This window comes from Pongo abelii, chromosome 19, assembly GCF_028885655.2.
Source record: "Pongo abelii isolate AG06213 chromosome 19, NHGRI_mPonAbe1-v2.0_pri, whole genome shotgun sequence".
Classification (NCBI taxonomy): domain Eukaryota; kingdom Metazoa; phylum Chordata; class Mammalia; order Primates; family Hominidae; genus Pongo; species Pongo abelii.
The window spans coordinates 72,473,686-72,490,634 of NC_072004.2; the positions used below are offsets into that span (position 1 = coordinate 72,473,686).

At 46.4% G+C, this 16,949-nt stretch overlaps 1 protein-coding gene across 7 annotated transcripts in view; it reads right to left on the reverse strand.

Annotated features, from left to right (window-relative positions):
• Positions 1-283: 283 nt before the first annotated feature.
• The window catches only part of STAT5B (signal transducer and activator of transcription 5B), an 82,014-nt gene continuing 65,348 nt past the window's right edge, over positions 284-16,949 (reverse strand). For 6 of the 7 annotated variants that reach the window (XM_009251743.4, XM_054546429.2, XM_002827519.5 and 3 more), the window contains 7 exons: positions 12,997-13,203; positions 11,405-11,499; positions 11,173-11,303; positions 8,548-8,718; positions 3,783-3,834; positions 3,369-3,476; positions 284-2,899 (listed from right to left, as the gene is read on the reverse strand). In XM_009251743.4, the coding sequence (XP_009250018.2) occupies positions 2,773-2,899; positions 3,369-3,476; positions 3,783-3,834; positions 8,548-8,718; positions 11,173-11,303; positions 11,405-11,499; positions 12,997-13,203 (891 nt within the window). In that variant the 3' untranslated portion in view covers positions 284-2,772. The remainder of the gene's footprint in view (positions 2,900-3,368; positions 3,477-3,782; positions 3,835-8,547; positions 8,719-11,172; positions 11,304-11,404; positions 11,500-12,996; positions 13,204-16,949) is intronic. The other variant, XM_054546430.2, reaches the window with a different exon arrangement.

Here is a 16,949-nt window from a genome sequence, read left to right on the forward strand (position 1 = left end):
CTCCGTCTCAAAAAAAAAAAGAAAAGAAAAAAGGACAAGCTTTCTGGAGTCAGGAGGCTAGGAGACCATCATTCTTATTTTCAAAACATCACATGAGCAGGAAGGTATGAAAGGCCCCATCTGCCATCAGAGCTAATGACGTGCCCTCTGAGGCAGCCAACTCCTAACCATCCGACCAGTTCCCTTTTTCAGGGTCACGCTGATGACTTGAAACTTTTCCCTGTGTTCAAGCTGCCCTCCCTTGGCATGTGACAGAAAAAAGTAAAAACAGGACTCAATACCATCCCTTCAGAGGAAGCCTTTATTGTAACATAAAATACACAACTTTGTGACTGCCCCAAATTGTACACAATACTTTTTTTTGGTGGCTAAATAACTAATCTGCCTTGACACTAAAATATGTATCTGAAATAATTTCACCAAGTTTTAAAAAGAAAAATTATAAAAAGTATACTTTCATTTTAAGTTATATTCGATTTTAGTCTCCCCCTACCCCCTAGAAAAAACCTGCACATCTCACACACGGAGCTGAAACTTTTGAGGACTTGTGTGTGTCTGGGAGTGGGTGAGAGGCTGATGGGGTCGAGACACACCACTACCTTTTCTTGTGGTTTGCAGGAACAGGGAGGAGAGAGAAGATAGAACGCAGAGAGCAAGCACACCTTTCATCAAAAATCTCCACTCTCTAGGCACAGCCTCAGTAACACCGAGGACAGCTCACAACTGGACAAGCAGGGGAACCCCAGCTCAGGGAAGCCACACTCATCAGCTCTCTTCCTCCCCAACCCAGTGCCAGTTGCAAAGTGAGCCAGGACAGCCTGGCTGCTCTGTTCTCAGCAGGCCCTGGGGTGGGTCCACTCCCAACCTGAAAGTGTATCAAGTCTGACCCCCCAACCAGGGTTGCTGTAACAGAGAGCGAGGTCTCAGAGGCAGGTGCCAGTGAAGCATCTCTGGGTGACGGGCAGGGAGCGACTCTATGAGCCTGGATCCCTGAGCAGGCAGGCTCTCCTTCTCACCCTTCCCCGATGCACCCATCCTCATGGTTGGAATTTTCATCAAATCTTGAGGGGTAGGGAGGGGCTGAGTGGGATGCGGGTAGCCTGCTCCTCAGAGGCAGAGAGACTCTACTGCCTGGCATAGAAAAATAAATCAGTGTATGAAACCAAGCCAAGGCAAACGGCAGCTTTAAAAAAGTCATCTTCCAATAAATAATTTACTATAGAGGAATATTTTTAACAGCAAAACACTGATAAATTCAGAAGTTATTTTTGTAAAAAAAATATCTGTTTATTTACTCTCATGTATAAAAATAAGGTTTTTGGGGCCATCCTCTCCTGGGGGTGCTCATGCCCTTCTTTTGGAGAGGTGGCCGAGGGGTGACCTTTTAGGCCTTACCCGTAAGCTATTTTAATACACCTGCTCACCCTCCTCTTCCTCCACTGCCTGCTGTAGCCCATTCCTTCCTTCTGGTGTAAAGCTACAGAAGCAGTCACGGAACAAAATTATACCGAGGCTTTTTTTGTTTTGTTTTATACTTTTATCAAACTCCCCAGCAAACTTGCTGACTGCATTTCCACACATTACCAATACCTGCCAGGACTTCACAGCAGGGTGACCCGCTGAGCAAGCTGGCCTAGGTTCAGCCCACACTGCTGCCACCTACTCTTCAAGACATTAGGTGTGAACAGAGAAGGGAAATGAGGTGACCTGGGTTTGAATGACCCAGGGCCCAATGCACAATAGAGAATTTTGATGTCAAATTAGGGTGGGAAGGAGAAAACAAAAAAGATCCAACTTAGAAACAGAACCATGATTCAACATTTGCAAAAAGCATTATCAATAAGCCTGAAGAACGCCGCGGACTGTGCATCCGCTGGCTCAGAGAAAGGCTGGGCAGCCGGAACAGTAGCTTCCTGGGTAACCAGGCAACAGTCTCAGCGCCTGGGAGTCAGGGCTGCGCGCTCCACTCTGGCCAGAACACAAACGGCATTGGCACTGTAAGCTCTCAGTTACGTGGCCCTCTTTTCTCTCCTCTATTTCTCCAAACATGTGTGCACACCCAGGGGAACTGAGTGGCAATTCCAGGAGGGGAGAGAGGACAAAGAGAGAATAAGATGAGCTAAATGTTTTGTGAAAAGCCACCGCCCATCCGAAAACCTGTGACTTCCCTTGCCCCAACAATCTTTGTAGGTTGCCCCTTTTCCCATTCCTATCCAAGAACACAGGGGTGGGGGAGAGGGAAGGCTCTCTTTGTCAAAAAGCAGTTATCTACATTTCAGAAGAAAAGCAGAGACAATCACGGTTATATATCAATTACTTGGCAGACAGAGTGACAAAGACTCACTGGAGCACATGTGCTTTCTCCTCCCTTTGTCCTTCTCTTACTCAAACAGCCACACGTCAAAGTCCAGCCACTCTTAAGACACATGGCCAACTTCCAGGCTTCACGAAACTCACTGCCTTTTTGCACTAAGTAAAAACCACCACAGCCTCTGTCTGCGGCCCCTCTGCTACAACTAAACTCTCAGACAGTGAGAGGGAGAAACACCATAACGTGCAAGCACGCACACACACACACGCACACACACAAACACATACTCGCACTCCCTTCGCTGGTGCCACCATGCACAGAAACACTAAGGTCACAACTAGTATTAATACTTCACATTATGAATATTGTTTCAAAAGAGAAGCGATTCATGGAATTAAAACATCCACAAGAGTGATTCCTCTGGTGAGGATGAAGAAGCTGAAGATGGAGAGGTCGCGGGGTCACGACTGTGCGTGCGGGATCCACTGACTGTCCATTGGCCGGCCCAGGAGCTCCTCCACACGCCGCGCTACATCCATTGTGTCCTCCAGATCGAAGTCCCCATCGGTGTCAAGGACAGAGTCAGGGCTTGGTAGGGAAAGAAGAGGGATGAAGGGGAAAGGCTGTCAGAGACCACCCCAAGCCCCACAAGCCACCAGGGGAGCAGTCTGGAGCCAGCCTATGCCCTCAGCCTGGGGCTTCATGGGAAAAGAACAACCATTCAAACAGCTGGCTGTACAGCAATTCAGACTGAAATGCCCTCCCGTTACCTCTCACACTGGTTGTCCAGACACATCACAACTCCACTCAGTCCTTAGAGCAAGAAAAATCTCCATTTTGAGAGAGGGGAACAGATGACATTTGCCCAACCCGACTCTAAACCACCAATCACTTCTGGTCAAATCTCTCCCTCCCAAAGGCCAGAGCCCGGGCCAGGGCTGGGTGGTCTCAGACCTAGAGGAGCTCTGGATTCCTTTGCCCACCAGCCCTCCAGGGGCCAGCCTGGGGCCGAGCCCCCAGTTCCTCCCCTGTGGACCCCCACGAGAATGCCACCTACTTCTGTGGGTACATGTTATAGTGAGCCTGGGAGCACACAGCTGGGGAGGGGGCCTGGTCCATGTACGTGGCGCTGCCACCCCCAGCATCTGCAGATGCGTTCACAAACCTGCAGAAGAGAACAGAGCTTCAGCTGCCAGGGAGGCCGAGGCAGCTGACTTGGGGAGGGGACCAAGGGGTATCTTTGTCTTTCTCGGGGTGTGGAAGGACAAAGTGCCCCACTAGGCCCTGGGGCTCCAGCTACAGGAGTGGGGCCTCAGGTACTGGCATAGCGTGACCAAGCCCAGGTCCCTCCCCAGGGCTGAGACAGGTTCCCTGGGGGAGCGGAAAGCTGGGCCCAGGATCAGGATGGGAGGCAGGGTCTGGGGGAGGAGGAAAGAGGCAGAAGGAGAGCCAGAGCCACCTGGACACTTACTCAGGGACCACTTGCTTGATCTGTGGCTTCACGTATCCATCAACAGCTTTAGCTGCCAAGGGAAGAACGTGGTGAATCAAAGTTCTCAAGTGAAACAAAAATGTGATCTTCCTTATGAATCACATCTTTTCTTAGGACAGAACACAACCACCTAACTTATCTAAGGATATGACACAAGCACTTAATATTTTTTTGTTCTGTTTTTTGAAACAGTCTCACTCTCTCATCCAGGCTGGAGCACAGTGGTGCAATCTCGGCTCACTGCAGCCTCTGCCTCCCAGGTTCAAATGATTCCGATGCCTCAGCCTCCTGAGTAGCTGGATTACAGGTGCAACACCACACTTTGGCTAATTTTTGTATTTTTAGTAGAGACAGGGTTTCACCATGTTGCCCAGGCTGTTTTCTAACTCCTGACCTCAAGTTATCCGCGCACCTCGGCCCCCCAAAGTGCTGGGATTACAGGCGTAAGCCACCGCACTTGGCCAAGCATTTAATATTTCAATCTGTTAGGAAGACCTGGTAGAGGAGAAGGTCAGCACTAAAACTGAAATTCAAGATATCTTCCAAATTGGCTTGGATGTTTCAATAAATTCTTCAAACCATGGAAACTATGGACTTCAATACAAATCTAAGTCAAGCACTAATTGCATACTAATTAAAAAAAAAACACCTTGAAAAGCTTGAAGTCCAAGATGCAGCAGAGAGACAGGATTTGTTCTACCTGACCCAGGGGATACAATCAGGACCAGGAGGGGCAGGTCATAAGAGGACAAATGTTCAGTCATGTAGGGAAGAATGTTCTAAGTAGAACTGCCCAGAAAAGAAATGATTTATCTTAGGAAGGACTGATTTCCTTGTCACTGGAGGTTTTTTTTTTTCTTTTTTGACAGAGTCTCACTGTGTTGCCCACACTGGAGTGCAGTGGTGCGATCTCAGCTCACTGCAACCTCTGCCTTCTGGGTTCAAGCGATTCTCGTGCTTCAGCCTCCCGAGTAGCTGGGATTACAGGTGCGCACCACCATGCCCAGCTAATTTTTGCATCTTTGGTAGAGATGGGGTTTCTCCATGTTGGTCAGGCTGGTCTCGAACCCCTGACCTCAAGTGATCCACCCGCCTTGGCCTCCCAAAGTGCTGGGATTACAGGTGTGAGCCATGGTGCCTGGCCATCACTGGAGGTTTTCAAGCAGAAGGTGCATACATGTCAGGGATCTTACAGAAAGGCCTAGGCACTGGAGAGCCGCTGATCTGATCTGATGATGTCTGAGGTTCCTCTAACTCTGAGTGTCTAGTCTTTCAGGAAAGGGAAGGCTACTTTTCCCAGCACCTGCACGCTCCTTCACACCTGGTGTTTCTGCATTTGGGGTACTTTGATGTCACTAGTCCCAGTGAGCACTGTTGGTGCCAAGAACGCGATGTGTCCTTTGCTTCCCACAGAATCCTCACTGGGATGGTGGCAGATGAGCAGATAAACCTGCACGTGATCTGGTCGACCACAGTTACCTTTTCAGAAGGCTGACTATGGAAATCCAGGTAAGCAGGTGGTAAGAATGATTATCTGACATGAGAGAATGAAGTATTGTTTCTGGGTACGTGAATATAGGAATCAGTACGACATTAATTATACTAGGCAAGGACGATCACACTATGATTATAGGACAAAGAGCTTATCATTTAAGTAGCCCAAGAGGGTGAAATGCTGCAGGGTTCACCAATTGCTTATTACCCTAATCTTCTTCTAGGGCTTCAAGTGTCAGGAACGACCTTTTCATAACATGTTTTTTGTGCTTTACAGTGTACAGAGAATTTTATAGATTGGCTAAGAAGTTAAAAACCAAAGAAATGCTGCCAGAAATAGGATTTTTTTTGTGTGTGTGAGACAGGGTCTTACTCTGTCACATAGGCTACAGTGCAATGGCACAATCATAGCTCACTGCAGCCTCAAATTCCTGGGCTCAACCAATCTTCCAGCCTCTGCCTTCTGAGTAGCTGGGACTACAGGCATGCGCCACCAAGCGCAGCTAACTTTTTCTTTTTTGCAGAGATGGAGTCTCACTATGTTGCCCAGGCTGGTCTCAAACTCCTAGGCTCAAGCAATCCTCCCTCCTCGGCCTTCTAAAGTGCTGGAATTACAGGCATGAGCCACTGTGCCCAGGCCCAAATTATAAGTATCTTAAATAACCAACATGTAACTTACCATACAATGGGATTGTATGCAATCATCAAAATGAGGTTGGAAGATTACATTTACTGAGCTGTAACTCTGCATAGGATATATTTCTTTTTTTTTTTTTTTTGAGGCAGAGTCTCGCTCTGTTGCCCAGGCTGGAGTGCAGTGGTGTGATCTTGGCTCACTGCAACCTCCGCCTCCTGGGTTCAAGTGATTCTCTTGCCTCAGCCTCCTGAGTAGGTGGGATTACAGGTGCCTGCCACCACACCCGGCTAATTTTTGTATTTTTTTTTAGTAGAGACGGGGTTTCACCATGTTGGCCAGGCTGGTCTCAAACTCCTGACCTCAAGTGATCCACCTGCCTTGGCCTCCCAAAGTGTTGGGATTACAGGCATGAGCCACCATGCCCAGCTACCTAGGATATATTTCCAAGTAAAAAAAAAAAGTCACAAAAAATTACATATGGTATGGTCCAAATCCCAACCTTTCACCCTGAACTCCAAGGCTGGAGTGCCCTGACCTCAGTTCCTACCACGTATCTTCCCTGCTCAAGAGGCTCCAGCCTCCCTGGCCCTCCTGAGGCTTTCCAGACATGCCCATTCTCAACCCAGGATTTTTGTACTTGTTCTCTTGGCATACAATGTTTTTCTCTAGATCTTTGTATGGCTAGCTTCCTCACTTCATTCAGGTCTTTTCAAATATCACATCCTGGCTGGGTACAGTGGCTCACGCCTATAATCCCAGAACCTTGGGGGACTGAGGAAGGAAGATTGCTTGAGCCCAGGAATTTGAGACCAGTCTGGGAAACATAGCAAGACCCCATATCTATAAAAATAAAATAATTAACCAGGATTGGTAGTGCATGCCTGTAGTCCCAACTATGTGGGAGGCTGAGGTGGGAGGATCCCTTGAGTCTAGCAGTTTGAGACTGCAGTGAGCAATGTACTCCAGCCTGGGCAACAAAGTGAGACCCCGTCTCAAAAAAACAAACAAACAAAACAACAACAAAAAAACCAAACATGTCCTCAGAGAAACCCTCCTTGACCACTCAAGTAAAATAACACCTCCACTCTCCTCCCTGCCACTTCTCTATCCCTCTACCTTGCTTTATTTGTCTTCAGAGCGCCCATCACTAAGTTAATATATTTGTGTTTTGTTTGTTTTTGAGACGGAGTCTCGCTCTGTCGCCAGACTGGAATGCAGTGGCATAGTCTCGGCTCACTGCAACTTCTGCCTCCCTGGTTCAAGCGATTTTCCTGCCTCAGCCTCCCAAGTAGCTGGAATTACAGGCGCCCACCACCACACCTGACTACTTTTTGTATTTTTAGTAGAGATGGGGTTTCACCATGTTGGCCAGGCTGGTTTCAAACTCCTGACCTCAGGTGATCTGCCTGCCTCGGCCTCCCAAAAGTCTGGGATTACAGGCATGAGCCACCGCGCCCGGCCTGAATATGTTTCCTTGTTTATGGTCTTCGTTCTGCTGCTAGATAACCTCCACACAGGAAGTTCAAGCATCGAGTGATGCAATGTATAATACATATCTATACATAGAGTGCAAGAATAGTCACTAAATCATCCACAGAGGTTAATCTCTAGATGAGAGATGTTGTGTGGTATCTGTTTTTTTGTTTTGTTTTGTTTTGTTTTTGAGACAGAGTTTCACTCTTGTTGCCCAGGCTGGAGTGCAATGGCACGATTTCAGCTCACCGCAACTTCCACCTCTCGGGTTCAAGCAATTCTCCTGCCTCAGCCTTCCCGAGTAGCTGGGATTACAGGCATGTGCCACCACGCCAGGCTAATTTTGTATTTTCAGTAGAGGTGGGGTTTCTCCACGTTGGTCAGGCTGGTCTTGAACTCCCGACCTCAGGTGATCCGCCTGCCTCAGCCTCCCAAAGTGCTGGGATTACAGGCATGAGCCACCACGCCCAACCTTCCTTTTTTTTTTTTTTGAGACTGAGTCTCACCCTACTGCCCAGGCTGGAGTGCGGTGGCACGGTCTCAGCTCACTGCAATCTCCACCTCCTGGGTTCCAGTGATTCTCATGCCTCAGCCTCCCGAGTAGCTGCGATTACAAATGCCCACCACCACACCTAATTTTTGTATTTTTTGTAGAGATGGGGTTTCACCATGTTGGCCAGGCTGGTCTGGAACTCCTGACCTCAAATGATCCACCCGCCTTGGCCTCCCAAAGTGCTGGGATTACAGGCATGACCCACTGTACCCAGGCTGTTTTCTTTTTTATGCCTTTATGTGTCTTCTGAAAATTTTATAATAAATATGTAATACTTCTAAACTCAGAAAGCAATAAAACCATCTCTGTCATGAAAAACAAAATTTTACCTCTCTAATTTTGTTTGATCTAAGCTTATATTAAAAAGAATTTGTTTTCTTCAATTTGATATTTGGGATTAGTGGCAGATGTGTTTTCTGTATGACTGAAGAATCCGGCCCAAGGTTTACATCTGCCCTGGAAAATGCTCAAACTGCTCTCACTGAATGGTAATTGTGTGGGTTTTCATGCAAGAGAGATAACACACGCAGGCATGCAAACACACACACACACACAACAAAATCAAATCAGAATGCGAACATTGTTACCAGTAGCAGACTCGCAGGGAACTGGTGTGTAGTATTTGGAGTATACTTCATCTTTTGGCCGATCAGGAAACACGTAGATAAGGTAATTCAAGTCTCCCAAGCGGTCGGCTAGGGACCGAATGGAGAAGTCTCTGGTGGTAAAAGGCATCAGATTCCAAAACATTCTTTCCTCTAGATCAATAAACAGAACAATCACATTCTAAACATGATTTCTGAATTAGGAAATCTTAAAACCCAAACATACTATAAATTCAAGCTTGCCATTATAATGGCTCCAATAGAAATCTCCATTTAAAAATAACCATGGGTTATAGATGAAATACTTTTATTTATTTATTTACTTACTTATTTTGAGATGGAGTCTCACTCTGTTACCAGGCTGGAGTGCAGTGGTGCGATCTTGGCTCACTGCAACCTCCAACTCCCTGGTTCAAGTGATTCTCCTGCCTCAGCCTCCCAAGTAGCTGGGATTACAGGCACATGCCACCACACCTGGCTAATTTTGTATTTTTAGTAGAGATGGGGTTTCACTATGTCAGCCAGGATGGTCTTGATCTCCTGACCTCATGATCCACCCACCTCAGCCTCCCAAAGTGCTGGGATTGCAGGCGTGAGCCACCATGCCCGGCCTGAAATAGTTTTAAAAGCCATGGGTGGGGGCCAGGCATGTTGGCTCATGCCTGTAATCCCACACTTTTGGAGGCCTAGGCAGGTGGATCACCTGAGGTCAGGAGTTCAAGACCAGCCTGGCCAACATGATGAAACCCCATCTCTACTAAAAATACAAAAATCAGCCAAGTGTGGTGGCACTCATCCGTTGTCCCAGGTACTATGCTGAGGTAGGAGGACGGCTTGAAGCTGGGAGGTGGAGGTTGTAGTGAGCTGAGATCATGACACTGCACTCCAGCCTGGGTGACAGAGACCCCATCTCAAAAAATAAATAAATAAATAAATAAATAAATAAAAATAAAAGCCATGGGTAGATAAGCAGGTAATACACAAATCACTTCCCAAGAGATCCAATGATCTCAGACGTTTCAAGTTCTAACAGTATTCTGGCCCTCAGTAGAAGAAACAGTTCTTACTGACCCCCAATGCCTGATTTCCCATACAAAGATATATGAGCTAGGAAGCATGCCCACAACCAGAGAAAGCATAAGAGCTATTAAAAGTGATGAATTTTTTTTTTTTTTTTTTTTCGAGATGGAGTCTCACTCTGTTGCCCAGGCTGGAGTGCAGTGGTGTCATCTCGGCTCATTGCAAGCTCCGCCTCCTGGGTTCACGCCATTCTCCTGCCTCAGCCTCCTAAGTAGCTGGGACTACAGGTGCCCACCACCACACCCGGCTAATTTTTTTGTGTTTTTAGTAGAGATGGGGTTTCACTGTGATGGCCAGGATGGTCTCAATCTCCTGACCTCATGATCCGCCAGCCTTGGCCTCTCAAAGTGCTGGGATTACAGGCGTGAGCCACTGCACCCAGACTTTTTTTTTGTTGTTTTTTTTAAGAGACAGGGTCTTACTCTGTTGCCCAGGCTGGAGTAGTGATGTGATCATGACTCATTGTAACCCTGAACTCCTGGGGTCAAGTGATCATCCCGCCTCACCCTCCAGAGTAGCTGGGACTACAGGCGCACACCATGAGCACCACCATGCCCAGCTAATTAACTTATTTATTTATTTACTTAGAGACAGGGTCTTGCTATGTTGCCCAGGCTGGTCTTGAACTCCTGACCTCAAGAGATCCTCCTGCCTGAGGCTCCCAAAGTGCTGGGATTACAGGCATGAGCCACTGCACCCAGCCAAAAGTTATTAAAAACTTTAATTCACAGAAAATGAACTAGCAAGCTACTCTTATTGTGAGGGTCAGAGGAGAGAACTAACATTCCTGATGCCCTGGTGCAGTGGCTCAAACCCGTAATCCCAATACTTTGGGAGGCCAAAGCGGGGGATTGTTTGAGCCCAGGAGTTCGAGACCAGCCTGGGCAACATACAAAAAATTTAAAAATTAGATGGGTGTAGTGGTGCACATCTGTGGTCCCAGCTAATCAGGAGGCTAAGGCAGGAGGACTGCTTGAGGCCAGGAGGTCGAGGCTACAGTGAGCCATGTTTGTGCCGCTGCACTCCAGCCCGGGCAAAAGAGTGAGACCCTGTTTCAAAAAAAGAAAAGAACTAACATCTTGGGTAGAAACGGTAGATGGCAATATCCATATGTTAATTAGGATAAAGGAATATTTTTACTACTGTAAGAACTCCAAATCATCAAAGTAATTCTTCACTGAAATAAGCTTTATGCAGAGTAATACAATCAGGCAAACATTTTAAGAGGGAAGCAACGGAGATTCTGCACAGACTCTTGTATCATAGGTAGCCATGTCATGGTTAAACGTTCATGTATAACCATGTTGCCATATACTTTCATGTATAACCAAATTAGTAATTGTGTTTCCCATAATAGTATTTTTCATAGGCTGCCTTATTATGAGTAAGTATGTCATGGCTATACATTTATGTTTCCCATAATTAGTACTGACCCCAACAAATAGTAAGTACCCACTAAATTATTTGTTAAAATAATTTTGTAATGAAAGCAGCTAACTTTGGACATAAGAAGGGAGGGGCACTCACGAGAATCAAACTTCCAAGCAATGGTGATGCCGCCAATTTCTGAGTCACTGAATCTCAGCAGGAAGGTCCCATCTGGCTTGTTAATGAGTAGGTCATGGGCCTGTTGCTTGTTTACAAACCCCAAAATGGCCCTGGATCACCAAGGACAAAGGACAGAAGCAGAGTGTGACTTATGATGCCAGAAAGAAGACCTTCAGACTCTGTGGGTGCCTTAAGAAATAATGATTCTCACCCATCATTCCAATGAGGCTTGAGATGTTTTTTTAACACTTCCATCACACCGTCAAACCATTGCCAGAAAGTGTAATTCCGTCCTGGTAAATTCTCCTGGTTGGAGATACAACAGTGAACACAAGAAAACAAGAGTAACACTTGGAATATTATACACATATTTAATTGGAAAAATTAAATGGGAAACAAACATCTACCCTTGTCAGAGGCATACAAATATCCCCGCCTACCTGAGTTTTACCTAATGGTCCCATGGAGAGGAAAAGAGGGAAGAAGGGGAAAATACCAAACTGCAGTTACCAACACCCAGTGGGCTCCTGCTACAGACACTTTCACCTGGGGCTGGGCTGACCCGTCCCTTGCTAGTTTCGATGTGCGGTCTGTGACCAGCAGCATCAGTGTCACCTGGGAGCTTCTGAGAAATGCACATTGTTAGGCTCCAAATTAAGGACATTTAAAACACCTTGGGGGTGGGCGGTGTAGGAAAAGAAACAAAAATTAAATTAAAATCAAAGTGACAGCCGGATGTGGTGGCTCACGTCTGTAATCCCAGCACTTTGGGAGGCTGAGGTAGGCAGATCACTTGAGGTCAGGAGTTTGAGACTATCCTGGCCAACATGGTGAAACCCCGTCTCTACTAAAAGTACAAAAATTAGCTGGACATGGTGGCGGGCGCCTGTAATCCCAGCTACTCAGGAGGCTGAGACAGGAGAATCACTTGAATCTGGGAGACAGAGGTTGCAGTAAGCCCAGAATGCACCACTGTACTCCTTGTGACAGAGCGAGACACCACCTCAAAAATAAATAAATAAACAAAAATAAATAGGGTGGGCACAGTGACTCACACCTGTAATCCCAGCACTTTGGGAGGCCAAGGTGGGCAGATCACCTGAGGTTGGGAGTTCGAGACCAGCCTGACCAGCCTGACCAACATGGAGAAACCCCGTCTCTACTAAAAATACAAAATTAGCCGGGTGTGGTGGCGCACGCCTGTAATCCCAGCTACTTGGGAGGCTGAGGCAGGAGACTCGCTTGAAACTGGGAGGCGGCAGTTGCGGTGAGCCAAGATCGTGCCATTGCAGTCCAGCCTGGGCAACAAGAGCAAAACTCTGTCTCAAAAAAAAAAAAATAATAAAAATAAAATCAAAGTGACGTTTGAATTAGCAGATGCTAGAGGAGAAGTTTCTTTCATCGGCATCCCTCTTTGTGGGTTCTGGGTCCCATAGGAGCCTGATCTGGCATTACACATGGGGAACATAAGAGAGTGAAGGGGAGAGAGGCCCAGAGTTCGCATCCCCTCAAAAGCTTTGCTTCTCATGAGCTATGTTAACATCTGCTTTGCTCTATTTCCTTTACAAAGGAAGAAAATGCATTAACTGTAGACAAAGGTCAACTTATTTAAAATATGCAAAGATGTAATTTTCTACATGTGACCTGGGTAACTCTCAAGTTGTCCATCTAGTCAGAAGCTTCTATTACTTTTGGTACATTGTATTAGAGACATGAAGAATAAGGGCCCAGGGCAGGGAGACTCCTGAGAGCGTCTGGTCGGGAAGGACTGATCTAACAGCGGCTGGCGGCTGGGCCCCTCACCCTGTTGAACTGGGACCAGGACACGGACAGGCCACTGTAGTCCTCCAGGTGGCTGCTGCTGTTGTTGAACAGTTTCTGCGCCAGGAACACGAGGTTCTCCTTGGTCAGGCCCCGGTTGCTCTGCACTTCAGCCTTGAATTTCATGTTGAGTGCCTCACACAGCTGTGGCCACAGCACTTTGTCAGGCACGGCAAATGGCACCCTGCCCTGAGAGGGAGAGAGGCCAGAATCTGATGAGAAAACAGTTGCATGATTTATTCCCTCAAGCCACAAAAGAAAAACACTGATGGCTGGGAGTGGTTATACACATTTGTCTTGCAGGGCCTGAGGATAAATTTGGACTCTGCTGGGGTACACGGTTCTGTGAAATTCAGAAGGTTCCGTTTCACCTTCTTTACACACAGCTAGAAGGTAACCCATGCTATCCATGCTGTTTTGTAAATGAGCTGCTGAACTAACAGTCAAATCCTCTGTTCTAACGGCCACAAACCAAAACATAACCAAGGTCTGGCTCTTAAGATTGTAAACACCTTGGGAATTTAGAAATCTGAAAGACTGGTCCTCTAGGTACAAACAGAGAGAGTGTGCGTATGTGTGTACACGTGTCGGCATGTGTGTACACATGTGGAATCCTTGCCTTCGACTCCTTCTGCCAAGAATTCTAGCTCAAAGTAAAACAACTTGGTATGGAAGAGTGGAAATTTTGAGTTGGATGGCTTTATTGAGAAATAGGTTAGAACATTAACTTTTAATAAACTGCTTTTCAACCCATTCAGCCATAGTACTCCATTTTATTTTGTTACAAACATTTTTTTCAATAGGTGATTTTCACAATTTAAAATTCAAAAAGCATAGACGGCTATACAGTGAAGTCACTCCCTATCCCTGTCTCCCAGCAACCCAGTTCTTTTCTTTAAAGGCACCTAACAGTTTCTTGTGTATCCCAGCAAAGATATTCTATGCATGCCAGCAATGACATATACCTTTTCCTTTTCTTCATAAATGACAGCACAAAATCCACATGTTCTGCATCTTCTTTTCACTTAATCCTCTATCTGGGAGACCTCCTATCAGCACATAAAGAAATTTCACCAGACCCCCATAGATGGGCATCAGTGTTACAGCCTCATCTTTAGCTATTACTAACAATGCTGCAATGTTCTTATGTAATTTGACCCATAGGACACATAGGCAAATATATCTGGAGAATAAATTTCCACAAGTTTTTTATTTTTTAGGTCTCGCTCTGTCATCCAGGCTGGAGTGCAGCGGCCCAATCTTGGCTCATTGCAACTTCTGCCTCCTTGGCTCAAGCAATTATCCTACCTCAGCCTCCCAAACAGCTGGGACTACAGGCGTGCACCACCATGCCTGGCTAATTTTTGTGTTTTTTGTAGAGACAGGGTTTTGCCACGTTGACAAGGCTGGCCTCGAATTCCTGGGATCAAGAGATCCGCTTGCCTTGGCCTCCCAAAGTGCCTGGATTGCAGGCATAAACCACTGTGCCTGGCCACAAGTCTTTATTTTTTATTTTTTAGTTTTTTGAGACAGAGTCTCACTGTGTTGCCCAGGCTGGAGTGCAGTGGCACCATCTCGGGTCACTACAACCTCTGCCTCCCAGGTTCAAACAATTCTCCTGCCTCAGCCTCCCGAGTAGCTGGGATTATAGGCACGCACCACCACACCCAGCTAATTTTTGTATTTTTCGTAGAGATGAGAGTCTCACCATGTTGGCCAAGCTGGTCTCGAATTCCTGACCTCAAATGATCCACCCGCCTTGGCCTCCCAAAGTGCTGGGATTACAGGTGTGAGGCACCGTGCCCAGCTGAAAGTCTTTATTTTAACATAGCATAAGGTCGGCTGGGTGCAGTGGCTCACGCCTATAATCCCAGCACTTTGGGAGGCTGAGGTGGGTGGATCACTTGAGGTCAAGAATTTGAGACCAGCCTGGCCAACATGGTGAGACCTGGTCTCTACTAGAAATATAAAAAATTAACTGGGCGTGGTGGCATGCACCTGTAATCCTAGCTTCTCAGGAGGCTGAGGCAGGAGAATCGCTTGAACCCAGAAGGCAGAAGTTGCAGTGAGCCGAGATAATGCCACTGTACTCCAGCCTGGGTGACAGAGCAAGACTCTGTCTCAAAAAAATAAAATAGCATAAGATGTAAGTAGTCATTAACATAGCTGAGAATGTTAAAAATGCTTATTTATTTAGACAAGATACTTGAGTAATTACAAGGTGCAGGAGATGCCAAAGGTACACAGAGTGTGATCTGTGGACAGGCAGGGAAGGAAACGAGAGATGTAGCAATCTTATCTAGGAGGCTTATCTGGACAAGAGGCAGACAGACAGTTTCAAAAAGGAGCTTCTAATTCAGAGTTTGTAAGTGAAACATGGTAGAAACTCTTTTAAAAATCTCACCTTTGCAGTAAAATACTTTTTCTCTAAAGAGGACTGTTGGGAAACGTTAAGCCTCTCCACATGAGCCAGAAGGTTCCATTTCACCTTCTTTACACACAACTGGAAGGTAACCCATGCTGTCCATGCTGTTTTGTAAATGAGCTGCTGAACTAACAGTCAAATCCTATATTCTAACAGCCACAAAACAAAACATAATCAAGGTTTGTTGGATATACTTAGAGAAGGACATACTCTTATGTCCCAAATGATTACCCTTTTATCATGCTTTTATGGACTAATCTCTATTGGAAATATGTAACAAATGACCTTGTCTACTAAAAAAATTTTTTTCTTTGAGACAGGGTGTCGCGTTGTCACCCAGGCTGGAGTACAGTGGCACAATCTTGGCTCACTGCAGCCTGGACCTCCTGGGCTCAAGCGATCCTCCCGCCTCAGCCCCCCAAAGTAGCTGGGACTACAGGCTGGTGTACCATGCCTGGCTAATTTTTTGGTATTTTTTGTAGAGACAGGATTTTGCTATGTTGCCTAGGCTAGTCTGGAGCTCAAGGCATCTGCCCGCCTTGGCCTCCTGGAGTGCTAGGATTACAGGCGTGAGCCACTGCACCCAGCCTATGAGATCTTTAAAATGCTCATCAAGCAGCATGCTAGTGGGATTCAGATAGCATTTGGGTGCATAAATCCACCAAATTATATCTTCCTTGAGGCAAAGTATCTCATTCTTCATGAGACCTGGAATGAATCACAGAAACTAAAATGTGGAAAAGACGTTTAACAGCATCTTCATTTATCGAAAGGAAGAGGGTATGAAGCAACTTCTATGCTAAAGTAAGCCTCTGGAGAGATCTAACCTCTGGAGTGAACCTGGGAGTCCCAAATCCCATTCATAGTTTCACCCAAGGATTCAAAATAATATTTACTGAGTACTGACTGTGTGGCAAGCATTTTCTGTGTTATCTAATTTAATCTTCCTAACAAGGCTGTAGAGCAAGGGTATCCCTGTGCTGCAGACACTTGCTGGAAACTCAGGCTCAGAGAGGTAAAGTGAACTGCCCATGTGGTCATGCAGTGAGGAAACGGTGGAGTCTCAGTTCAAACCCTGGCCCGATGTCAAGCCCATGTTCTTTCCACTTTCCACATTCTTTCTATTCTGCCTCCCACTAAAGAAAACAGCGTCTTTTTTCCTATGCTTTTTTTTTATTATTGAGATGGAGTCTCACTCTGTCACCCAGGCTGGAGTGCAGTGGTGTGATCTCGGCTCACTGCAAGCTCTGCCGCTCAGGTTCAAGTGACTGTCATGCCTCAACCTTCCAAGTAGCTGGGACTACAGGCGTGTGCCACCACGCCCAGCTAATTTTTTGGTATTGCTTAATAGAAGCAGGATTTTGCCATGTTGGCCAGGCTGGTCTTGAACTCCTGACCTCAGGTCATCCAACCGCCTCGGCCCCCCAAAGTGCTGGGATTACAGGTGTCAGTCACTGCGCCTGGCCTTTTCCTATGCTTTTTAAGGGATAATACATGAATGAGATTCATG